The following is a 26,938-nucleotide window of genomic DNA, read 5'->3' as shown; positions in this document are numbered from 1 at the left end:
AATTTCATGTCAATGTGTGCAACTGTTGCAAAGAAAATGAACGGAAACTGCAAATAATTGAAATTTTTCTAAGTCCAAGGGGCATAACTCTGTCAAAAATGGTGCTATCGTACCCAAAACAGAACTTGACTTAGATATCCATGTGATATATCAGTATACAAAATTTCATTTCAGTGTGTGCAACGGTTGCGAAGAAAATGAACGGAAACTGCAAATAATTGAAATTTTTTCTAAGTCCAAGGGGCATAACTCTGTCAAATAAGGTGTGATTGTACCCAAAACAAAACTTGACCTAGATATTCATGTGATATATCTGTATACCAAATTTCATTTCAGTATGTGCAAGGGTTGTGAAGAAAATGAACGGAAACTAAGTGGACCGACAGACCGACCGACAGACCGACAGACAGCAGCAAAGCAATATGCCCTCCCTTCTTCGAAGGGGGGCATAATAACAAAATCTGTAAAAATTAATAAAAACATGCAGGTAACATTTCTAAAAAAATCTACTAAAACAAAACTTGAACAAAAGGCCAGACAAAACAAGGGAGAGAACACAAGGTGTGAGCAAATCTTGGAGAGTTCAAACAAAATGGCTGTCTACAATGGATTACATTAAATATTTACAAAGAAATTCCCTGTCCACATAGTATTTGTTGGGTATTGGAAATTTAGTACTTAGAGAATATAACAAAGGCAGTTAAAGAGATTCGCTAGCTGTTATAAGATTTAGGCACTGTTCCTCTATGTACAAAAGTTTGGCAAACATGGAATACTTCGTAACTTACTTGGTATTAGTTAAAACTTTTGTTATACTGAGGTATAGATGGATAAATTATTCACAAGTCTTATCATTTTAGCATCTTCCCTTTCCTACCTCCTTCTCCCAATGAAAAAAATAAACTAAATATAAACATACTATAGTTAAGTATGCATGTATACTTCTAGGATCTGACGAAACAAAAATGTCAAAGGGGGAAAATAGGTGGGATGAGGGGAATATTTCGTTTTAAAAATATATATGGTTAAATTCTTACATTTCAGGAGGGGGAGGGGGGATATTTCCAGAAATCCAGAAAATAGGATATCTATTTAACCCTTAAGCAGTAGTTATCAAGTGAATAAATATTTTTACCTCATAAAATCTATGTGACTTAAAATTGATGGTTACTGCTGGGTATCATTACAAAATTCTGGCAGTTCTTAATTCCTGCCCTAATAGTTTTATATACATAAAAAAGATTAGACTACCTTGATTATAGTCTTGGGAAAAAGAAAATGATTTTTAATACATGACTTCTATGACAAAAACAGAAAATAAATAAGCACAACTGCAAACTCTCGATGGCAATATATACACTGATAATCTGAATTATCACAGAAAAATATCACAGTCGATTCGGCACAATCCTTCCCCACTGATCATGCTTGTACTATAAGTTAGTAGGAGACGCCCACACACCATTTGTTAGGGGACTTGTGATTGGTTACTTATAATATGTACATGTATGATGAGACAATACATACAAAGACATAAGCAAGAGAGAATGGTCTCATGAAATATTTCAAGATGCTGTTTTCATGCTGCGAATCCAATCTGACTACATGCTTGAATCATGCTGCTCATGCTGGTGAGCAGTATCTTATTTAATAATGTGCTTCCTGCTGGTCACGTAGTACAAACCCTGCTCTCTTGCTAACTGTCCTTGTAGATCAGACATTCTGGTATCTTTTAACTGTAAGAGGTGTTCAAGTCTTCGAATTTTTGAATTGAGCATCTACAAAATATGACATGAGAAAAAAAAAGTGAACATGCAATAGGCTTCCCTGATTCCAGAATATGCATTTAAAGTCTGAGAATGAACAAACTAAACAAAACAAAGAAGATATGATATACAGAGGAAAAAATGTAAAACTGAAATAAAAACCAGTGATGTTAATGAAATTAGAGGGAGTTAGAGTGGAATGTGTGAGGGGTTATCGTAAGATGTTATTTCTAGCGGCCATATAATACAGTCTTTGCTCGCGAGAGTATTGTCCTTGGAGCTCAAGAATCCGCGTATCTTTAAGCTGTATAAGATGTTCTAATCGCCTGATTTTGGAATTCAGTATCTACAAAAAACGGAAAATTCTTCAGTTCATTAATGATTTTGTTCTCAAATGAAAAAAATATATCCCCTCCCACCTTCTTGTGAAATCTGAAGCAGTTGATAAGCAATTCTCTTTTTCTCTTTGTTGCAATCTGTCTGAGCATTAAAATCCAAATAAGCTTCAATAATTTTTTGTTTTTATAATCTAAAAAAAAAAAAAAAATTCATGCATTCATTTGGGATACAGTATATTAGTAAGGATATAAGTGATTGTCACTGCTAGTAGTTGGAATTAAAAAAATCAAAAGAAAAAAAAATATGCAGATAAAATAAATAAATCAAAGGGAGATAATTATGGGTTAAGGTTGTGCAATCAGACTAAATTATTTAAGGTAATGTCTTCTGTTGGTAAAATGCATGATTTTAAAGTCATTGACAAGCTGGAATTTCATGTCTGTAATTCTTTCCTCTTTAATTCTGTTTAGCTGTTCTAATCTCTTCACTTTAGTATTTAAAATCTACAAAATAAGTGCAGAACAATTCTACAAACCCCATCTTCTGTAATATTATCACACACATTTAGTTATTCTCTACAGATCTATTGCATGTGCAGTCAGTTTGAAATCTAAGATAAATTCTAGTGAATTACCGTACCAGTGTCTTGAAACTACATGTACCAGTAGTAGGTCCCTATAAATGCTGATTATTATGAGACAGTGTTGTAAAAATAATTAGCTATCAGCATTTAACAAGTAATACAAGGAATACCTACCAGTTACTCAACTTAATCTTGACCTTGCATTTCAATTGCAGTAGACATGGAATATATTATGCAATTTTACTGTGACACTGCATCATAGACACCAGATCCAAATTACTGTAGACATACTTTTTTCCACGGGCCGGTCATAATTCCACGGAATCTCAATTTTTGTTAAATCCGCGGGTAGAAAGAGTGTCACTTTATGCCTTACATTTGTTAAGAACGCTTGGACAAATTTCTGCGGAAAATTTGTGACTGCATACATAGCGTAGATTAATACCATTACCATGTGGAAAAAAAGTACTTCTACAGTATATTTTAAACAATTACATGTATCAGCTACAAGTCTCATACACACCACAGTCATACAGTGTATGATACCCTCTCCCATTCTGGCAGAGTTTGTATAAGAGAACGAGAATTTCATGGCTTATTAAATCATTGACCAATGCGAGTAAAGCATAATCTGATAAAATAGGACAGATCTGAGATATGAGTGGACTCGGGACTGTTGAGACAATGCACATGTCTCAAACATCCGACATCTACCCAGCCTTTAGACACTGGGGTATCAGTGATGATCTGTTACTTACTCTAATTGTTTCATCCTTAGCCAGGCATTCCATCTCCTTCTCCTCGAGATAACTGCGGGGCACATTGTCTGACGTGGGGTAGATGTAGATCGAAGGATCAAAATATCCCTTACCCTCAAAGTGGTAAGAACTGAAAAGAATATATACTGATTTTAAACTCATCCTATAGCAAAATGTCCATTTTATTTTTACTGGAAAAAATAGATAATTAGGATTTCATAATATCTATTTGTTGTAGCCATTAATGAACTTAGGGTTCTAACAAAAAAAATGAAAATGTGAGATATTCTGTGATAAAAAATGAAATACACAGCTTAAGGTACATGTTATCCCCATCCAAACACTATCTGACTATCTATAGCTATAAAATTCCTCGCGTAAGATAAAGCTCTGCACATGGTTTACATGTATTACTAAGTAATATGTACAAAATAAGGCCAAGGTAACCTACTTCTGCATTGCTTTACACCTTTCCTACAAGGTGCATCAACTGTCAGTGTTTGGTTGTCCTAAGCATCACAGTAAATTGCAAGATATGATCAGGACACTATTTGATATGTAAAGGCACATTAAAAAGAAAGCCCCCTCCCCCCCCCAAGTGACCTTCTTCTGGGTTGCATCACACACAATACCCAAGATGCTTTAGCTGACTAAGTTTGACGTTCCAAGATCTAAGGGTGCAAGAACACAATTTGATCTTGCACAGTCACTAAATTTTGAAATGAGGTCATGGTGACCTACTTTTAGGTTGTGACATACTTTCATCCCAAGATGCATCAACTGAGAAGGCTTGGTGGATGGAGCTGACTCAGTGTGAATTGGCAGACACCAAAGAATGCTAACAAGTACAGACTGATAGACTGAAATCTTAAAAAATATAAAGTCTGTCAAAAAACAGGCATTAAAAATATGAATTGCACTTTTTTGCAATAATCTAATCCATTAGTTCTTGTCACTAAGTATGTATACAGTCATGCAGTTACAAATAAAGTAACTTAGTAACTCTAATTCCTTAAAAGCACCTGCTATTAAAAACTGATATTTTATCAAAGCATATTTTTTGAACAAATGAATATTATAGTTGTATTCTGATTATATATATATATATAAACATCAAGGGGAGATAAGCCAGTGATGTGATTTGCAGTCTGACTAAATACAGTGATCTATGATTCTACTAATTGGTGGCGGGTGTTTTCTTACCCTATATCATCCAATCCTCTTTTTGATTTTACACCAATACTTCAAAATATGGAGTAAATATATCAAAATCTCAGAGAAAAACTCACATTTTTAAATTAAAAGTAATGTTATCATTTTCTTCTACTGAACCTTACTTTAATTTTAGTATACATGAACTGCAGCATATATATGTCGGAGCCTTAGATGAATCAATCTAATCTTAAGTACTTATGATTTTGGTTCACTTTTTTTCAACTATTAAATGTCCTTTTACAAAAAATGTTAAAATACACAACACAACATTTAAAATGCATGTAAGGTTAATATAAGCTAAGCCACATAGTTTTATAAAACTTATAAATAAATGCTTTAATTTTTGATTTTTTTTTTTAAAGAAAATCTTAAAGATTGCTATCCAAAACTGAAAAGTAATTTGTGAATAATAAATACAGAAACAGTTTTGGTATTTTTTCGTGACAAAAATTATTTTCCTGAAAAAATGAAAAAAAAGGTTTGTTTTTATTTTATTAATAAATAATCTTTGAATTGACCAGTTTTCAGTTTATAAGGATCAAGCAAGGGCAGTAACTCTGGCAAAGAATGGAACTATTTAGATACATATTTCTCAAAACCATTTGTTTGCACTACCGGTATTAAAAGGTCTCTCTGAAGGACAAAAAGGATCTCTAAAGAAGAAATCTAGACTATATAACATTTCTATAGAATATTCATCACAATTGAAACCCATGGTATGTTCACTATGTTGATCAAATACATATACATAATATATTATATCCATGCATTTCATGTTTTATAGTTGAGTGAAGATTGTTAAATCTGTACAATTATTTGATAAGCATCAGTCACCCTCATGCCAATTAACACACAAAATAATTAACTTACATCACTGCATGGTAACCATGGTAACATTCAAAATTCACCTTACCCTAAAATCACACCATATTGCTTAGCACAATTATTGTCAAAAGCAGTGCTGGTTTCAATTATGTTTGCATTAAGTTGTTTTTATCTTTTTGATGCTGCTGCAGCAATATGGCCAGACACCTGCATATTTTTATATTAAATCCCGGCCCCTCCCACATTTTCCACCAAACAAATATACCTTGGATACTCCATTATGTCAAATCTCCCAGGACTATATGATTTCAGTCTTATTGCTGTAATTCTGAAACAGTTTATGTAACTCTAATCACTGATTGTTATTCACATATTCAAAAGTTTTGTCAGTGATAATCAGTCCAGTAACATATACGAGGGGTTATCAAAAAGTTCGTGGACTAGCGTCATAAAATTAAAACCGTTTTAGGCACATCAATGAATTTTAAAATATCTAGTTAGCATCATCTTTTCTATAAAGAATAAACCATAAATCATAGATTTTATTTTTTAATAAATTAGTCATGTTTTTGTGAGCAATGGTATGTCCAGGCGGCGCTACCTCGCACATGACGTTTTTGCGATCTATGTGGAACTGAGAAAAACTCTTTTGAAATAATCATTTGACATCCAAAAATCCCGTTAATTAAGGTATGTGTAGGGACATAATTGTTCAATAAAATATGAAATTTTCACTTCATTCTGGATGTTCTATGAAATTTTATCGTAAATTTTCACGGAATGTCCAAACAAATGACGTCAAAAAGGGGGGAGGGATTCCGTTTCCAACATTTTATAAAGTTTTGCCCCTGAAAAAAATGGTATAGACCTAAAATATTTTGAAAATGGCTACAGAGAAATAATATGCATCCAGAGTACTTGTCTTTTAATGTCACAATAGATTCAGATGGAAAAGGGATACACCGTTTATTTCGATTTGCAGTCAAGGTGTGAAAAATCAATCGCGTCAAAAAATGACGTTGATCATGTGTTGTAGGTATTGAACTCCCAAAAGCAAAATATGCCGGCACAATCAAGCGCGGATCTCTCCCTATGTATTAATCCATTTGGAATATTATATTCATTGAAGGCCACTGTTCATGACATTGTAAAGTCATATAAACAAGGCAGGTTTAAGTCCTTACTCAGCTCCAGGGAATCTCATCAAAAAAGTGTATGGGGTAGAAGAACACATTGAAAAAACAATGACGTTATCGGACGTCATAAAAAAAAACGACGACAGCGCCGGGTGACCATATAATGTAGTTTATATTTTATAATAATTTAGCAAATAATGAACGTATCAGGCTAAAATTTTCAACATTTCTTTATTTTTTGTTGTTTTATGTTCCATATAAATTTTAAAAGCACAGACTATATAGTACTAATTCTATAGCTCAGTCCACAAACATTTTGATAACCCCTCGTAGAGAATTTGTACCTAAATAAAGAGGTATATCTCATAGTTAGGTGTGGTAATACATGTATATACATATAAGTTGGTTCTAATGATTTGGAAAGAAATAAGGAGCCAGATGAGAATAGAGCAATAAAAAGAAAGTTATAAAATGACAAGAGGCCCATGGGCCACAACACCCACATGAGTCACTTTGGCCCTACTGTTTAGCATCAAATCTTTTTTCCCAAATTAAATGTGATCCTATGTTAAAATTTTGGTTGCCTTTTGTGCACCCTCTCACCCTTACATACCTTCTAAAACTGGTCATGATTTAAAAAAAATGAATCTTCATAATCAGAGGATGCTTCCATTAGAACTGTTATGATTTATCATGACTATGCTGTTCTTGAGAAGAGTTTTCCCTACAAAATCCTCTCTATTGTGGCCCCACCTTACTCCTCAGGGACCATGTTCTGAACAATTCACAAACTGCAATACCTCAGAAAACTTCTAGCTAAGTTTCATCTTATTCTGTGATTTTCAAAGATTTTTATGCCCCTGAAATTGAAAGATCCCGGGAGTATATTGTTTTTGTCCTGTCTGGTTTGTTTGTTGTTCATCTGTTTGTCTCTCTGTCTTTGTAAAAACCTAGCCCATAAGTATTGAGTTTCCTATGGCTTTCATATTTCACTGGTGTATTACTTGGGGAATGACCTTTCTTTTGGTACCACCAATTTTAACCTCTTGACCTTGGGTCTGATTTACTTTTACAAAAAATATGAGACTTTAACATTGGCCATAACTTCTGAACAGTTGGAGCTGGGGCTTTCATACTTCACATGTGTATTCATTTGAAAAGACCTTTCCTGTTATAAATATTTTTGATCTTGACCTAAGAGTTGGACCCACTTTTTAAAAACTTTAACCTTGGTCATAACTTTTGAATAGGTAGGGCTTTCGTATAAATTTCTTGAAACAAGACCTCTCTTTTGGAAAAAGTTGAAAATGTGAGGAGGACTGGCAGACAGATAGACAGATGCCAGACACCCATTGATCAAAAAGCTCAAGTGAGCTTTCAGCACACTGGTAAGCTAATAAAAGCCTTAATTACGTATTGGTTATTTTGTTGATAATAAATATGAACCAGTTACGCAGGTAATGATTTTTGTAATTACATTTACTAGTACTTATTTAAATTTCATGTACCGGTACCACACTGTTCTAGTGCTAAAACAGACACTGAATCTATTATTTAGGTAGGACACTTAAATTACTGATCAAGTCAGAAACCATTTCAGTGTGACACAAAAAAGTAGCCCTCAGGCATTTCACCTGTCTCTTGATAAATATCAGCATCAAACTCAAAACTGAAAATTATCCAATCAAACAAACAGAAGATTCCACGGGTAGAATTTTTAAATTAACACTTATTTTTTACCTAAATTTACAGTTGTTATTTTTACAGACCTTATTTTAAATAGCAAATCATATGATAAGCAGCTTAATTTTTTTTCATTAATTTCTTTACAACATTAAGAAGTGTGCAATCAAGTAAATGTTTTAATATACATGTATATAAATGTAATTAAAAGTAACATATTGATCCTTATTAACATCATTGAACTTTATTGAAAAAAAATGTGTGCAGAAAAAAGCATTTGTGAAGGGAAAACTCTAAATATATCTTATATGTGTCGTATTAATACTACAGAATTTTACCAAAGTATTGGCTCCACTTTCTTTTTCCTGATGTAATTTACATAACACAGAGTTATATCCCTTGAACAATTAGCTCAGAAATTATGAATGAGAATTATATATAAAAGATAAGATTTACTCCAGTAAAAATTCCTTATACCTAGAATTTTTCTCTTTGAGATTTTATACTTTGAAGAATGGTCTGTTCACTTTTCTGTCACATGTATAAACTGTATGTTTTAATTAGGTGATAATGTTTTCTGCTCTTTTGATCTTATACTTTTTTTCACAAGAAAACAACACATTTCAGAGAACATAAAGAGCTGACCAAAAGCTTTAACTTACAAAAAAATAGTTTGTGACTGCACCTGAATTCTTTGTTCCAGGGCCCTTACATTATTAATTTCTCTTTAAAAAAAAACAAAGATATTTTGAAATTATCTGAAGCATAAAGAGAGCCAAGTTTGACACTGTTTTCATGTTGCAGACATTCCCGTGAAGGAAACTGAGAGGAAAAATGGTTACTGTGACTAGGGTGGAAAATATCGCATTTATTCACTTGACCTTGACCTCAGTCATGTAGCTTCCATGGGAACACTCGTCATAGACCTGCTTCAGCTTCTGAACTATTGTATATCCCCCTCCCCTGATTTATTGCTGTACCCTGGGATTATTGGGTCTGTACTTACGATCTGTCTGGATGGTTGTGGGGGATTTCTCCCTTCCCTAGTTTGCGGGGAGATGCCAGTTTTCCCGGTGAAGACCTCCCTGTTTTTACTGGAACTAACGCCTCTGCAAGAAAGAGGAAAATTAAAATTAAATATCTGCACTTTAACTCTGTATTTAATAACCTTATTGAACAATTTGTTTTCAGTAAAAACATTCAATGAAGACTTGATAAATTATGCATTAAAAGTTTCAGAATTAATTTAAACTGTTTGTTAAGTGGCTCAGTGTTTTCTGCGCAGTGCAAGGAACTTGAAATCAATAAAGCAGTTAAGCACTTATGAGCCGCTTTCATGAATGTAGACTTTTAGACATGCCTCATATTACCGGTATATGAAATAGAGCAAAGTGAAAAAAAGCAAAAATAAACAGAGTCAAAGGAAAGGAATAATTTTACAAGGGTTTATGTTGTCAATGAATATTAAGCAAGGAGCTGTTTAATATAAGGTCTATATAAATAAAGTTTCATTTTCATGAACAAACACTTATAGGAAGCCTTTGTACAATTCTTATACAAAAGAAGAAAAGTTTTTCATATTCTTTTCACTTCAACATTTATGAATATCACAACTAGAACCTTTTAAAGTGCATTTAGAAATTTAAAGCCTAACAAACCCTCTTCACATTTAGGTAAAGTTTTTTAATCATAAAGATAATCAGATACTCTCTGTTTAAGTAACTCTCTGAAAATGAATTGTCAATTTCTTTATTTAAGCAGACTTAAATATCAAGGAATTTAAACTGTGTTTTCTTTATATTAGACACTTTATCAGTGCATGGCCTTCAGCGGAGAAATTTAAACTTCCAATTATCAAAAAGAAATTTCTCTATAGCCTACAGTCATCAGATCATTTTAATTGACAGTCATTCAGTTTTTTTCACTTAAAAAAGAAACAGTATAACAGATGTAGGATTTCTAGTGTTGGCAATGCTGATTTACCTAGCAACATGTGAATACCAGTGGATTGTACGATCAATGAAGAGCCAACAGGAGAGAGACAATTACCGTACAAATCCCAGCACCTGAAACTAGGGGTTACTGCAGCTAAACCTTTGGTCTCATTATAAGTGTGGCAAAAACCGTTAACAACATTAAACACTGACACATCAGATCAATATCATACAAATAATGGATTACAACTGACACTCAGGATTTCGTTTTACATTCTTATTTTTAGAGACTGACACTTTGTTTTACAGGACAGACAGTTGTCCTTATATAAGTTCTGCTGAGAATATTACCATATCCTCAACCCTCAAACAGAGGAACAACATTAAGTATCAAAAATTCATAATTATATGAGCTTCCATGTTTAGCATTCATAGTCATTTTTCCTCTGCCTTTCAAAAAATTTCCCAAAAAGTTGAATTTTTGACTTTCTGTATATTGTGAGCATTTATTGGTCTCTGGTGTAGAGGAAGAATTCATATGAACCAAATGAGATTAAACATTCTCAAACTGCCAGATAAGACCCTGATTTTATTTGACAGAAATCCACTAACGTTTGATTTGTTTGTACAATTAAGAAGTCCACTTTGAGATTGAGGCTTTCTGACTCGTGCTTTGTGACTTATTCGTTTAATTATACTGTTACCCTACCCCTCTCTGATTCAGGTTCTTTGGTTTGTTTTCCTTGATTTTTGGGTTTCATTGCTCGTTTACCACTGCCGTTTTCTCCACTTTGCTTGCTGTTATATTCTCCACCCCCTTTACTGGGCCTATAGTTAGGATAAACATCTCTTGCCTCCCTCGGCTTGTCACTAAGTTCACCACTCCGTCTCTGCTGCCCGGTCACATTATTGTTCTCTATCTGTCTCCTGTTTAAATCGTTACCTCTGTAAGTTGCATTAAATTCCCCACTTTCTTTGCGAGAGGTTCGACTGCCGTTAGTATATGCTGTATTGTAACTTTCCATTGAGCCTGGTTTGGTAGGTAGTGAAGCATTGCCACTATCTTTAGAACTTAGTTTACTACGACTGTCTTTTGAGTCAGTTCGTGAATATCGCTTATATCTCCCTGAGTAGTCCATAATTATTTCTCAATTACATGCTTTTTTAAAATCCATCAAAACTAGAAAAGCCAAGCCACAATTACAATCCCACAACTCGTAAATGATTTCCAAAGACAAATTGGTTGGAAAAAAATTGTCACTCAAAAGCCATTCAATGATACGTCATTGGCAACATTGTTGACTATTTTCTAAGTGCTGGTTTCCAATTGAAAAATTCTAAAATTACTGCCTATTGTCAGAAAGCTATATTCTAGCCCTTAATCTGTAGCGTTACCGATAAAAGAACAGTAAATCTGAGCAGGGATTAATTTAAAACCATTAAAGGCAAAGTGACCATCATAAGAAATGTGGTCACTGAGTAATTGTTTAGAATTTAAAAACCAAAGACTTTGATACATCTCCTGGTTGCGTGTATTATAGCACGTCTTTCATCAACAAAGGAACAGCTATACAATTTTTTTATACTTGTATGCAGTATCTCAGAGGTTTCTTGATAAAATATGAAATCATCATAAGAAACAATAACAAGGTTTTTTGATCAATGTGGTCTGAATCAATGACGACTCGAACAACAGGTATTCTGTGATGCTACATCTTGGACCTATACTGTAATAGCTACAGAGCTACAATTCTTTAGAACAGAACATACAGACAGACACACTACCAATCTGTTACTAGATTTGCCTCTTTGCCTCTTCTCTGGTTGTCTGTCTGTCTGTATGCTCTGTTCTGAAGAGCTACAGTTCTGCAGCTACTTGTGTAACAACTAAATATCTAGATAGAACAACCTGTCACCTTCTGTTACTATTTGATTATGGATAGAAAGGATGTAATAATTACTGGACATTTATGCTGTTAGGGTATTTAACATAAAATCAAATAGTTTATTGATTTTACTACTAAAATGGAGAATTGAGGTCATATTTGGCCCCCTAAGAAGTGGAACCATTTCAGATAGAAGTCTCTGGGTATTATAGGTTTTATATAATCCACAAGTACTTTAAACCCCCACATTTTGACAGAAGTAGCCATTGTATTTCTATTTAGGGGATTATAATAATCCCTGTAAAATATAATAAGCTTCAGCCCAACAGAAGTTATCTGCTTTTATTAAAGAACGTACTGCTTGATTTCACTTAACAGTGGACCTTTTTGTTTATTTTTATATAACAATTATAACATGTGTGAAAAAAAATATTTACCGGTATGAAATGATCCAATAATAGACCCTGGGCCTTTTCAAGTTATATTTTATATTAAGAGAGAAGTCAATTTCTTGACATATGTAAATTAATATTCCAAGAGTGACATTTTAATAGCATATTCAGAATTTACAACAATTTAGCATCTTTATACCGTAATTCAGAAATAACAAAGCTAAAAAAAATTAAGTCATGAAAAATGATATATTAGAGTATACAAAGATTGAGAATTGTGAAAAGATTTTTACAATAATGCATGATCCACTGAGTGACTTTACTTGTAACAGAGTATATAAGATGTGTCTTAACATGAGAGTCTTATGCAATTTCATAGGATACAACACTCATACATTATAAATGATCATTTGTTCTCATTACTTCGGAGTTTTTCTCCAAATTCAGCTTTTGTCAAATGAAGCCAAAAACACGATATTACTTTTTTAATTTCTGAATTTTTATTTCAGGATTTGAATCAATGTTGCAAGAGATAATTTTTTTTAAATTTATTGAACTAGAAAGTTTAAAAAAATAGTTGTTCCAAGTTCCACTGGTAAGCCAAGCTTAGGTTCTGTCATACAGTTATAATTCAAACTTTAAACTTATGAACGTTCTTAGTATTATAGCTTTTATTTCTAGTTGAAGGAAAATTTCATTGAAATTTCATCTATGTGAGGAATTTTTTCCCTTTGAATTTAATAAGCCAATCATTCTAAGGACAAGAAATTTTTTAAAGTTTGTACCATTTACGTTTAATGATATATGTAAAGTATAAACATTTTTACAACACACAAAATTGTGAGATATAAAGTCAAAGTGACAGAGAGCTTGAAAAATAAGGGATTTTTTTGTAATGTTTACGATATCATAATGCCCCCCCCCCCTCAACTAACTCATCTAACTACAAAACATCAGTTTATAAGCATAAGTGGACAGACCTTTGATTAATTGATAGAAAAAGTAGTCGTTTAGGGTCTTCTTTTTTTTTTTTTTGATAAAACAGTTTGGAAATCTTAGAGCAACCAGTTTATCTCTTAATATTATACAGGTTACATACATAAAGTCTCAATTTTCTTATGATGCAAATATTTTGGAAAGACAACTAATTATTTTTCAGTTCATATCATCTTAATTAATGTCTTTGAAAATATTTGATATGCAGTTAAACAATGGTTAAGAAATTGCCCATAAAAAATCTTCTAGCTAAAAGAACAAAAGAAAAGATACCCACTAACCTCAGAATTCAATGTGATTGTTAAAAGTTGGAGAATTAGTAATATGCATTTGAATATACATCAGAAATACTGCTCAGTTCCATTTTACCAGATCCTTAAAAGTTCAGGAGATTGGATCAAGAATTTAATTTTTAGCAGTGAAGTGATAAGCTGTGAAGAGTCCAAAGCTCCGGAATACAACAGAAAATGTGAGGGCCCACACAAATAGTGCCAGCAGACATCAGGGTCAATTCAGGTGTATGAAATTAAATAAAAAGACTTAACACAAAAACAAGCTGAAAAAAATAATATCTAAGAAAGCTATCAACTGCTTTTTTCATCTTTGAATTTGAACAGAATTTGGAATATCACATGGCTGTTTCCTCTATAAATACTGTTCTTACTGTTACCATTACACCTTAACAAATTTATCACTGATTTTGTTTCAATGCAGTGGATGACATTTGTTCAGTATGTGTACAAACCAGAGGATTTGACCTGATGCCTGTTGTAAAGTGCTGGGGCAGGGACCACACATGGATACACAAGACTTACGACTATTTTCGGCAGCAGGGGCAGATTGGGATTTTTTTTGTTCTTTTTGATCCATACTCTGGGCGAAGTTGGCATCAATTTCCATGCGGCTCCTACCTTGTCTCTGCAGATTCTTGTCTATCTGAAGTCGTAGGAGCATCAGCACTTTCTCTACCACTTTAGGCTTGCAGTTTGCCAGAGCTCGAATGACCTCATCTGATAGGTCAAGGTCAAGCTTCCGTAACACTCGCCTTTAAATATAAAGAACACAAAATCAATGAATAAATGCTCTTTAGTAATACCCCCTCTCTGATGTAATGTGAATATATAGAGAATAATAGTTCATGCCCTTTTCCATATCATATCCTGTATGATCAGTCCGAGACACCATTATCAGTAAGAGGGCAAAAGGCCCAAGGGCTGATATTGGTCGAGGGCTAATACAGGATGTGATGTGGAAAAGGGTATGTTTTATTATGTTTATTACATACTTAGTAATGAAATACAGTACACAATTAAGTTGAGAAGAAAATAAGTACAGTATATAATAATGCAAAAACCTTTTACATGTACATAGTTTATTGTCTCAAACAGTTTGGGTTTCTTTCTAATTCTATTTCAAATGTGCCTGATCCGTAATTTGAAAATTATCTTTTATTTGTCAATGAGATTATCCTTACATTCAAAATGTTAAAATTAAGAGAATATGTACCCCCAAAAATATGTGTATGATCACAATTACTGTTCTTTTTAGGTTTAATTAACTAGGGGTGTGATATTGACCCGTATCAGCCAACCAAATCCATATCAGCCCTGCAGGGCTGATACGGCTATTGTGAAATCAGGCATATCGCATATGCGAAAATCCTGTATTTATTACTATGTAACTTTGAAATAAATGTTCATATTGGAAGGGACAGATGCACAGATAATAGAAAGTTGTCATTGGATAAGTATGAAAATTTATCCTGCAACTACCCCTTGCATTGACCTAATAAAGGTAACCTAATAAACCAAAGCTTTATTCGGTCACTGCCCTAATAAAGCCTCGTGCATGTATTCCAACATTCTAAAAGCATTGTGAGGTCATGTATATTACATTGTTTAAGCCATGGCATCATAGTTTCAACTGCAGAGATGTGCCTAAATCTGTGCTCAGCAAGCCTCGCCCTCTATCACCCTTTCTTACCCTCGCCCAAATATCGCCTATATTTCAAGACAGTAACCATGTATTTTATATGAATCCCACCTTATGGCATGCTTATGAAAATTTATCCTGCAACTACCCCTTGCATTGACCTAAAAAAGGTAACCTAATAAACCAAAGCTTTATTCGGTCACTGCCCTAATGAAGCCTCGTGCATGTATTCCAACATTCTAAAAGCATTGTGACGTCACATATACTGCAATGTTTACTCCATGGCGCCATAGTTTCAACTGCAGAGAAGTGCCTAAATCTGTTGGAAATATCTTATTTTGGACGTTCAAATGTAAAATTTTGTTGCAGGATAAACAAAATACATGATAATTGTCTTGAAATATAAGCGATATTTGGGCTCGGGTCACAAACGAAAGAAGGCTCAGCAAGCCTCGCCCTCCATCCCGTTTTCTTACCCTCGCCCAAATATCGCTTATATTTCAATACAGTAACCATGTATTTTATATGAATCCCACCTTATGGCATGCCTTAGCAAAGACTGTGCTAAAATTTCAAGCATCTGCGAAGAGTAATTGCTAATTAAACTGATGAAAATTTGTTACGGACAGACAGACAGACACACAGACACACAAAATGTTCAGTAAACAGTTACCCATTCAGTAGATAGTTAACTGTTCAGTAGATAGTTACCTGTTAAGGTAAATAGTTACCTGTTAAGGTAGATAGACACCTGTTAAAGTAGATAGTTACCTGTTAAGGTAGCTAGACACCTGTTAAGGTAGATAGTTACCTGTTCAGTAGATACCAGTTCTCCATCTTCTGTTTTGTGGCAGCAGCGGGTGAGTAGTTATGGAGTTCCACTAGCTTAGGGAAGTAGTGGTTTATAATTTCTGCTATAAGCACTGAAAATAAAACAAAATGTATTAGTAATAAATTATTTGCAACTGTATTTTGAGCACATAAAATCTATCGTCCATTAAATCGGCCTTGTGTCACTTGAAAATTAACAAAATTAAAGACAAAAGGTTTGAAAAATTAGGTTACTTATTTACTTTATCATGTACTGTTTATGGATTGTATATATAAATTGTCCAATACTGTATATTTTTTTACAAAAACAGTGGTGGTATGATTAGCAAAAGTTTATTTCTTGCTTCACTGATATTTGTGTCAGGAAACACATCAGCTTTTATTAAAATTCAATGACTTAAAAGGTAATGATTTTCAGGGGTCCAATAATACTTATAGGTGAATAACTAAAATTGATCTCAAATTAACAATATAAATATTGATTCTGCCTTTAGTTTTTTGCTACTACTTTGTGGATAATGTTCAAATCAATAACAACACAAATTTCATTTAAGTTAAACACGAGGCTAGGATAAGGCTGCCCATAAAATATCAAACTGTTCAAACCGTAGTTACTTCTCTGAACTACCTAGATATGATGTCATAATAGAATATGACGTTATGTCACTGTATACTTGAGCTTGCATGACGGGGAAAATGTCATTATTTTTACACGGCATGTAGATTTATTTTGGGGACTTGTTGTTTAATTCAAGAGTTAGAATTGTATTTAAGCTTGGGTATGCTATTATGATGTTATACATTTGAAATTTAAATATCCTTATTCCTTTTGCCTCTCCGATATGCACATGTTCAAATAATAGTAAAAAATTATGTGTGAAACGCTCCCCTTACACGTCCAAAGACAGAGTCAGAATTTATAAATCGTGTTTATATTGGACTGGCACAAGTGATAAACAAGGAGAAATTGAAGATATTTTGTGTGAATCTACAAGAGAAGTATGTCCTCTAACTGAATATTGCTGGGGAATTATGTGTAGTTTATTCATTTTTGTATAAATTGTGATACAAAGTGGAAAATACCCCTTTTCATGTTATTAAGTTGAATTTCTTGTAAAATATTTTCTTAACAAGTAAAAATTAAACCTGCCCCCAGCACTTTCTATGTACTAGAGATCACGATGAATTGATCTATGTAACAAACTTTGCACAATATTTTTGTTTTGCACTTGTGCCGAAGCGATTTTTGTCCAACAATTAGGAATATCATAAATGTCCGTCACGTGATCAACACAGTCATGTGACGTCACGGAAATGCTTTAAAATACTGTAGACGTACTTTTTTCCACGGGGTCTTAATTCCGCGGAATCTCAATATCTGTTTAGTCTGCGGGTAGAAAATTACGCGGATTTTCTAGATTGTCACTATATGCCTTACATTTATATTAAGTACGCTTGGACAATTTTCCGCGTAAAATTTGTGACCGCGTACATAGCATAAATTAATACCACGTGGAAAAAAGTACTTCTACAGTAAAACAGGGTTAAACTATCATCTCAAGTTGTCTGCAATTTCAAACAAAGATTACATATTAAAATTAAAATCTAGCTCGGAAAAAAATGTATATTTTCAAGGCATTTTAAGCCTTCGGACAGCCTTATCATAACTGCGCAATGGATTCTCAGTAGATAATGTATGTACATAAATATGTGAATTTAAGTCTTTTTTAAAGTTTTACCCATTATTTTCCTCGTATGTCATTAGTATTGAACTTTCAGGCTATAAATAATGTACATGTTGTTCTCAAGCATGTACTGAATGCTCTTAACATAACACAGGCAAGGTTTTATCATCAGATAATAGTTTTACAATGTAAAATATACACAACACAGTTCATAAAGTTTTACCTACTGTACATCACTAAATTTTCGCGACAAATTATTTTCACGAGATAGTCATTGACTCTTGATTAGCGAGACAAAATTTTCACGAATTGTGGTTATTGCTCTATATAATCTTAAGGAATGCCATTAAACGCGAGAAATAAATTTTCGCGAGCACGCTGTCTCGCGTAATTACACGAAAATAAAGTTCTCGCGAATAAAAAGTGATTTACAGTATACATACATGTAATTACATATATTGAGTACAAATAATTTAGAGAGGGCAGAAATTAGATATCTACAGCTCATCCCCTCCCCTTAAAAATATCAAATAATTACTTTGGGCAAATCTACAAATTCAGGTCTAAAGTGCTAACTATATGTATGAGACAAGGAATCTACAAAACGAAACAAAAATGGCACCAGCACTTTTAATTTGAATTCACCTAGTCTTTAGTTTTAGAGTTTTCTCCTTTTTTTTTTTTTTTTTACATGACCAGGGTACTGTAATCACACTTTTATTTCGTGATGACTTTTTTTTTGCGATTTACCAGGTATAAAATAGTTCATGACGATTAATTTTCACAATCAAGCCTCTGTTGTATCTGTTGTTAATAAACAAATACACTTTAAGGCGATCGGTTTGCGGTGAGATATACATGTATTTGCGATGACAAGGCTCTCACGAACTTTGCGAAAATTTCTTGCACACGAATAAAAGTTGGTTTACAGTATCTTTCAACCAGATTCTCTTTGTACATATGCTCCACCTGCCTATTACTGCAAGCTTGGAAAAGGGGTGTCCATTTAATAAGCTTAATGCTGGTGCAGGATTATCGTATTGTTAACAAGAGGCCCATGGGCCACATCGCTCACCTGAGAAGCTTTGACCATTCTGTTCTTTACCAGATTTCCCCCTTGTAATACATTATGTATCCCCACCCTACCCCACTGATCATAATTAAGACATTTTGAAATCAACTACCCCAGGATCCTTCCATGTGCAAATAAGTTTCAGCTTTTCTGGCCCAGTGGTTCTTGAGAAGAAGATTTTCAAAGATTTTTCCTATATATTTTTATGTAAAACTTTGATCCCCCCATTGTGGCTCCACTCTTCCCCTGGGGGTCATGATTTGAACAATTTAAAATCTACACTACCCAAGAATGCTTCCACATAAGTTTCAACTTTTCTGGCCCGGTGGTTCCTGAGAAGAAGATTTTCAAAGATTTTTCCTATATATTTCTATGTAAAACTTTGATTCCCCATTGTGGCCCCACCCTTCCCCCGGGGGTCATGATTTTTACAATTTAGAATCTACACTATCCCAGGATGCTTCCACATAAGTTTCAGCTTTTCTGGCCCAGTAGTTCTTGAGAAGAAGATTTTCAAAGATTTTTCCTATATATTTCTATGTAAAAATTTGATTCCCCATTGTGGCCCCACCCTTCCCCTGGGGGTCATGATTTGAACAATTTAATATCTACACTACCCTAGGATGCTTCCCCATAAGTTTTAGCGTTTCTGGCCCAGTAGTTCTTGAGAAGAAGATTTTCAAAGATTTTTCCTATATATTTCTATGTAAAACTTTGATTCCCCATTGTGGCCCCACCCTTCCCCCCGGGTGTCATGATTTGAACAATTTAATATCTACACTACCCTAGGATGCTTTCACATAAGTTTCAGCTTTTCTGGCCCAGTAGTTCTTGAGAAGAAGATTTTCAAAGATTTTTCCTATATATTTCTATGTAAAACTTTGATTTCCCATTGTGGCCCCGCCCTTCCCCCGGGGGTCATGATTTGAACAATTTAATATCTACACTACCCTAGGATGCTTTAATATAAGTTTCAGGTTTTCTGGCCCAGTGGTTCTTGAGAAGAAGATTTTTTAATGACCCCACCCTATTTTTGTCTTTTCTTGATTATCTCCCCTTGCGAGGGGATATGTCCCTTCATTTTAACAATTTCAATTCCCCTTCACCCAAGGATGCTTTGTACCAAGTCTGGTCAAAATTGGCCCAGTGGTTCTTGAGAAGAAGTCGAAAATGTGAAAAGTTTACAGACGGACAGACGGACAGACAGACAGACGGACAGACAGACAGACAGGATCAGAAAAGCTCACTTGAGCCTTCGGCTCAGGTGAGCTAAAAATTTGTTTCAATTTTCTGCATGTGGAGTGAAGGGGAGGGATTGAGATGGTTACTGATTAGCTTTACGACTTATTTAAAATTGTTCAGGGGAGATATGGAGAGGTATCTCAGAAAATGGTGTTTTGTGTCCTTAACAACAAACTATTCCAAAGCTAATCAGAAAATCAAACAATTTAGCTGTCTCATTATCTCAAACATTGTAACTAAGACATTTAACTCTCGTTTACATAAGAACTTTTCTACCCAATACAGGGTCTAAAACAGAAGTGGTTTAAGGGACAAGGCCTTGTGTTTAAACTGTAAGCAGCCAAAGTGAAATTAGGTAAGGCTGTTAAGATGGCTAGGTCTGAAAGGCAAATATGGCCTGCCCAAATATTATCCTATCATATATGTCAGAAAGGAAAAACACCCATGAAACCTTAAAAATAGATTCAATTTGAAATGTTTCAGCGAAATAATTAAGAATAAAGAAGGTCCATAATTATCCAATACCTCAAATGTTAATGGAAAGCCATTCAATAAATAAAACAATATTAATGCTCTTTAATGAAGTGAAATATAACATGGTAGATACATAAATGTATGCATTAATTTATCTTTATAAAGAATACTTGGGGCATGCTTACTATAGTTCTCCATTATATTTTTAAATACTTTTTAATAAACTAAAAAAAAAATATCTCATACATATGGATGGAATTAGAAAAAGTACTTGGTCCATTGGATAGGATGCAATATATTTAACAGAAGTTCAATATCAGGCAATCTCTCACTAATAAATGTCCAAAGAGTCAGGGGAGCAGTGATAGTACTGTACATGCATGTTGTCATTAAATTTGCAGTTTCCACTGACAACTAGTTGTGTTTCATTATGAATGAAATACTACCATTTATTAATGATGGAAAGAGAAAAATATATTGCTTTTTTTATTAAAAGAGAGGTGCATTATAAATAATTTATCATTTCTAGGAATCAAAACAGGTCTACTGTAAAACACAATGATGTAAAAGTGAAAATTTTTATTGCCCTCCTAAAAAAATCTGAGACGACTTTGACTTTTGACTTGCTGTAAATTGTAATACTTAATGATTGGTTTTATTAATATTGAATGTCATGTACTGATTGGCGACAAAAATGTCCACACCAAATGTCACCAATCACAGGAAGTAATCAAATCAAATGGGTCAACTAAATATAGGAAATTAATCAATATAAGCAAGAAATTAACATAACTTCAGGGGAATGACCTGCTAAGAGATTGTCAGAAACTTTTATCATATAGTTAACTATAAAAAGAAATATGTAATGAAAACCTTTTGTGAAATATATCTAATGCTTTTTTAAAATTTGTTTTTCAATTTTCTAATGAATGTGTTACAGAAAAAATGACATGTTCAACAATAATGGTTTTCTATTGATTTTTACGGTGTTTTCCATGTTTTGTTTGATTTCAAACCCAATTATAAAATATGGATAATCATGAAATCTATTTACACAGGACTTTCTTCTGTTTGGAATGGTGATAGGTTAACAATTCATTATTGAGTAGACTTTGGTGAAAACCACCAGAACAATTTTCAAGTCTGCCATTTATCAACACTGTGTCAATAAATTAATGTGAAAAATATTGGTCTAGTAACTAATCTTTGATTCTAAGATAGAGCCTTTTCAATACCCCTGGCTTACACTTTGATTTGTTAATCACAGGTTTGATGATACATACTGAACTTAAATGACTTACTTATCTACAGAAAAGGCACATTTCATTAACTAGTTATTATTCAATTGCGATGAAAATGGAGGGAATACGTACATAACATGCATTATGTAAGTGTAGGTGAGTGAGAGAGTGTATAACTTCCATTACACAAATAATAATTCACATCGCCGGGATCTATGTGCCTTTTTGCCAGGGATGTCCCACTTTGTAGTATTCCCTCATGATGTATTTTTTATTATCAGCATGCATGCATATATCTGTTCCACAATGATCTAGCTAATAATTTTTTCTCATGGTTTTGGTAAAGCTCTCCAAAACTTTAAAGAATATATAACTTTACTTTGTTTAAAATATAAAAATATTATGATTTATGCTGCCAGTTCTTACTGGTATTATATTTTTTAAATTCTTTTTTAAAAAAAAGTATATTTCGCTTACAGATAAAGTTTAAAGACCAAGAATTAGAAACTTGATTGGTAAATACTATTGCTTGCCAAATTCCTGGGATAAGCTGCCTGATTTATTCCTGGGATTATAAATGATTATAGTGAATTTCGATATATTATAATATTGCTGAAAAAATATGGTATTGGAAAATTTATAAGGGCTGATGCAACGACCGTCATTTTTCTTCAGCTCTGAAATTATTTTAATTGCAATTAAACATGAAGTACTAAAATCCTTTAGTTTCCAGGGTGTCATAAATTCAGTTCTTTACAATTTGGCTTTTACGCCCTAAATCAATCAAATAATTCTTTACGTTATAAACCTTTAACTTGTTGGGAGAATTAATTTTTATTTTTCAGTGTATTCTGTAAATTAAAAAAGAAAAGTATATATAGATATATTTAATGCTATACCCAATTTCAGTTTTCTACATTAAGACTGAACTTAGCAATATTTAAAAGAAAGTAATTTATCTGGAAAGTTTACATTACATTGGCAATGGATCAAATGCAGAATGCACCAGGTATAAATCCTAAGTTAACCTGGCATGCCTCCACATATAATGAGCATGAAATCAAATTGCAATAATTGAGCTAATCCATTACCTCCATCGGAAAAATCTTTCCCAATGTTCTTTTTAGGCCTCGATAATGGAATTCTATCAATCCATTGGTATAAATTTTCTAATTCGACATCATCGAAATATTCTTCCATGTCCACGCGTGTTAACCCGTTCAGTTGTCGCCTAAATGTTATAGTTTCCATTTCTTATTGAAATTGTACATTTGTCAAGTGAAAAAAAAATAATTGTATGTCAATAAATACTAAATCAAACTCCTATACACCATTCATAAGAACTTCCGATTGCAAACTCGCCCATGAAACTGTCTTGTCCGCTTCAATGCTCACGGGTCAAAGTGGAAATCCGCTTTGTTGTCGTTAGTAACAAGCCAATTTCCGCCCGGAAAGTGAAAGTAGAATAATAAATTATAAAGATTGAAAATTTGTACTACTTATCCATTTTTTCATAATTTAAACTTATTTAAAACACAATATGATAAATAATGTATTGATCACAACAATAACAGTAAAAAAGAAGATTATTTTGAGTAAATATTTGTGTGATACTGATAATTAGTTTGCTCTCTGATATGAAGCGAAAAATGAAAATAAAAGTAGAATTTGTACCGGAAGTATTGCAACACTTTGAGTAAACTGTAGTGTAAAAGTATATTCCGTTTATGACTCGATCAACTCGCCTGTCTCGAATGTAAAGATGTGAAAACACTGGTAAATATTTTCTTTAACGTTCTGCATTTATTCATTTACAATGTACATATTCTGTTCAAGTAGGCAATAATGCAAATAGGTATACCAGCACAGCTGCAGCATGTAAAAGCTGCGTGTTGTTGAATGCAATACACATGGGGAAAAGATTTACTCATTTCAGACTTTACTGAAGACGTTAGCATGGTTAGCCATGTAGTGATTTTAGTTTGTTATTTATTTCTGAGTATCGTCATGATAAGAGAAAAATGTAACCCTGTCCTCTAGCAGGAAAAGTGAAATGCTTTGCAAAGTAATATTTTCCTGTTTCAGCATGTTGTGATTAAAAATAACTATGACTGTCAACATGGTTTACAGATTTCACATTATTGCACCATGTGAAAATTATGAGGAAATATAACATTTATAGCTCACCTGTCCTGAGCTAGATTTAGTTTCTGATGATCACTAATTGTGTCCGTCTGTCCGACCCCATCCGTCTGTAAACTTTTTATATTTTCAACTTCTTTTAAGAAAAATTTTAAAAACCTACTTAAAAACCACCAGTCTAAAAAGCTAACACTTATGTTTGAAAGTGTAGTTTGTGAATTGTTTAATTTATGCCCTCCATGGGTAAGGTACATAGGGCCACAATAAGAAATTTGCAATAAAATATGAAGGAAAATCCTAATTTAAAGATATTTTACTCAAGAACCACTGGAACAGAAGAGATGAAACTTATGTGAAGACTTCTGAGGCATTGTTTATTGTAAATTCTTCAATTCATGGTCTGCTGGGAGTTAATATTTACAGGGGTAGTGTAGATTGTAAATTTTCCAGAGCATGTCCCCATGGATGGGGCCATAATAGGACTAATTTGGGAAAAATCTTTAAAACTCCTTTTCTCAAGAAAAGTAAAGTCATGTTGAACATGTTAATGTGAATAAGCATCCTCTGAAAGTGAAGATTCAATTTTTGTTTAAAACTTAGCTCTGTTATGGGATGGAGCCACAAAAAGCAATCAAAATTTTGAATTTAGGAATTTCTATTGCAGAACAACAAGTTCCAAAGCAACTCGGGTGAGCATTGTGGCCCATTTACATGTAGATAGTGGCTAATCCCAATATCATATGGATAAAATTTTTAGTTTTAGCATGTTTAGTATCTCAATCTGCAGTAAATTGTTCTCTCTAAAAAAGTAACAGTTTTATTTTTTGCAGCATCTACAGTTATTGATCAGTTCTTTAGAGATTTCAATTGGAGTGAGGATTCTAAGTTCTGAAGCATGGATACATCAGGGAAGTCACTTTTGTCCAAGTGGTCACTGAAAGACACTGGTAAGAAAAAAGTTCATATACCAGTATTACATATATTATGAATTTCTTACATGTACATATTGTATTAACCATGTTAACAGATTAAAAAAAAGAATATCCTATAATAAAATTTTTAAATCTATTATAAATGTCATCATAATACCACGGTCCGATTTTGTCAGAATCAGAATTAATCTGGTACCGCCTATAAACAAACTGGTTCCCTCTCCTGCTTTTCTTCGTAAGAGAACTTGTCATATCTTTACACCAATGGGCTAATTTTAGGTTCCTTTGAGCTGTTCAAGTGTTCTTGAAGACAGACCATAAAAAAGTTTCATACTTTTGTAAATAAAAGTACACATTCAGAAATATTAGTAATAATTAAAAAATAAAATTGTGTTGAAATGAGTAATGGATCTGGAGGATGAAAACCACTAATTGTAACAAAGAATGCAGGAATTAAAGAAAAAATCAGGAAGGATTACTTACTCAAAATCTGTTTTAAAAAAATGTATACAATTTACAGTGCATATAGGCTTACCAGTATATACGAGAACATATATTTACATGCATAAAAGTGAAGCAGCTAGCCAATAATATAGGGTATGTTCTGCTCTCCTAATGTGGAATAAATTTTCTTTTGCAGGTATAAAATCTAGCTTAATAAGCACAGGGTTACAGAGCAATGTATCAGGTGGGAAAAGTTCAGGTTTTGAAAGCAAGCTTCCAGCTGGACCCCTAGTGGGAGCTAGTTTATCCACTACCAGAAAGAGAAAACCACTCACCACCAAATCTTCCATCGAAGACAAGAAACCATTAGTTGAAAAACCTCATCTCAAAAGTTCTTTGCTAGGATCTTCTTCTCTTTTAACGAGTGGTAGTCTGAAGAGCTCTCTCCTGGGCTCATCTACACTGAGTTCTAAGACCCCTCCACCCTCCTCACTGAGTTCTAAGACTCAGACCAGGAGCAGCCATGTTACCCCACAATCAAGACCCTTGAGTGGTTCTCTTCTAGGAAATACAGCTGCAACCAGTCTTCTGTCTGGGTACACTACCTCAGCCCTATCATCCACATTAAGTGCTGGTAGGTCCCTGCAAGGGCAGGATACCTCCTTAACAAATCAGAAAGTGTCTGTCTTGTCACATGCCTCAGTTCTGACCAATCAGCAACCAGTAGGAAGAGTATCTCTACAGTCCAGCTTTTTAATGACCTCGAGTAAACTGCCAACAGGACTTTCTGACTCAAAACCTAAAGGCACCAAAGAGAAATCAGGTCAGTCACAAGCCAAACAGAAGTCAAAGAAACGAGCGGCAGATGATAGACTAGAATTTGATAAATACAAGGCTAAGGCCCCTCGTTATGACCTCAGGAAGGTAATTCCAGAAGAAAAGGGAGTAGAGGTGCCAAAGTTTGTAAATCCAAGCAAGGATCCCAGTCTGAACAGACCAGCTATCCCACTGCATGATGTCAACGGCTTAAAGGTTAGAAAAATAACATATAGAAAATGCAACCAATGAATGACAGCTCAAAAGAAGATTCTTTAAGTGAAGTTTAGCAGTTGCAGCCAGTTATATAGTTTACCTGTGTTTACTATACCTGATTTTTACTGTTTCTCTATAGCTGGCTCTTATCAATGCTGTAAGTGGATCCCTGATTTGTCAGCCAGACTTCTCCAAGAGCAACGACCTGACCAGGAGAGCCCTGTCTGAGATGTCAGAGAGGGTCGTGACCTATGACCCAGAGTTCATTCTTAAGGTACATTTTGAAAAATATCTATTTTTTAGAGGAGTACTTCTTAGAATGAATTGCTTGTACATCAATTTATCTTTTTTACCTTCATTTTAGAAATTTGATAAAATCATAATTATTTTATAGGTTG

General features: G+C 33.7%; 2 protein-coding genes across 11 annotated transcripts in view; one reads left to right on the top strand and one right to left on the bottom strand.

The window, feature by feature from the left end:
* LOC134231324 (sperm flagellar protein 1-like) lies at positions 1-23,396 on the bottom strand. Of its 10 annotated transcripts, XR_009984538.1 has the most exons (9): positions 23,082-23,396; positions 16,257-16,368; positions 14,329-14,558; positions 9,312-9,414; positions 5,752-5,814; positions 4,650-4,688; positions 3,447-3,576; positions 293-1,778; positions 2-129 (listed from the first exon to the last, which is right to left on the bottom strand). XR_009984538.1 is itself a non-coding variant. In XM_062713263.1 (8 exons), the coding sequence occupies exons 1-8, from the start codon at positions 23,239-23,241 to the stop codon at positions 1,644-1,646; spliced, it is 936 nt and encodes a 311-aa protein (XP_062569247.1). In that variant the 5' UTR covers positions 23,242-23,396; the 3' UTR covers positions 1-1,643. The 10 variants fall into 10 exon arrangements, 9 of the variants coding, with proteins under 9 accessions (XP_062569247.1, XP_062569244.1, XP_062569251.1 ...); XM_062713263.1 differs by lacking the exon at positions 5,752-5,814 and adding an exon at positions 8,644-8,670 and having other exon boundaries at positions 1-1,778; XM_062713260.1 differs by having other exon boundaries at positions 1-1,778.
* A 1,571-nt stretch (positions 23,397-24,967) lies between these two features.
* The window catches only part of LOC134231321 (telomerase protein component 1-like), a 40,445-nt gene continuing 38,474 nt past the window's right edge, over positions 24,968-26,938 (top strand). The window contains exons 1-3 of the mRNA XM_062713257.1: positions 24,968-25,079; positions 25,705-26,540; positions 26,680-26,814. Coding sequence (XP_062569241.1) covers positions 25,028-25,079; positions 25,705-26,540; positions 26,680-26,814 — 1,023 coding nt within the window. The 5' untranslated portion in view covers positions 24,968-25,027. The remainder of the gene's footprint in view (positions 25,080-25,704; positions 26,541-26,679; positions 26,815-26,938) is intronic.

The sequence above is a fragment of the Saccostrea cucullata genome, unplaced genomic scaffold (assembly GCF_032062105.1).
Source record: "Saccostrea cucullata isolate Sc308-1 unplaced genomic scaffold, CSIRO_AGI_Scuc_v1 ctg32, whole genome shotgun sequence".
Lineage (NCBI taxonomy): Eukaryota > Metazoa > Mollusca > Bivalvia > Ostreida > Ostreidae > Saccostrea > Saccostrea cuccullata.
This window is presented reverse-complemented; position numbering and strand designations above follow the sequence as displayed.

Bases quoted from the DNA above. Each gene is read 5' to 3' on its own strand.
- LOC134231324 (XM_062713260.1), bottom strand. From the start codon at position 23,241: ATGGAAACTATAACATTTAGGCGACAACTGAACGGGTTAACACGCGTG. The intron at 16,369-23,081 runs GTAATGGATTAG...TTTTATTTTCAG, and splicing joins GAAAGATTTTTCCGATGGAG to TGCTTATAGCAGAAATTATA. The intron at 5,815-9,311 runs GTAAGTACAGAC...AAACTGTTTCAG, and splicing joins CACAACCATCCAGACAGATC to AATTACAGCAATAAGACTGA.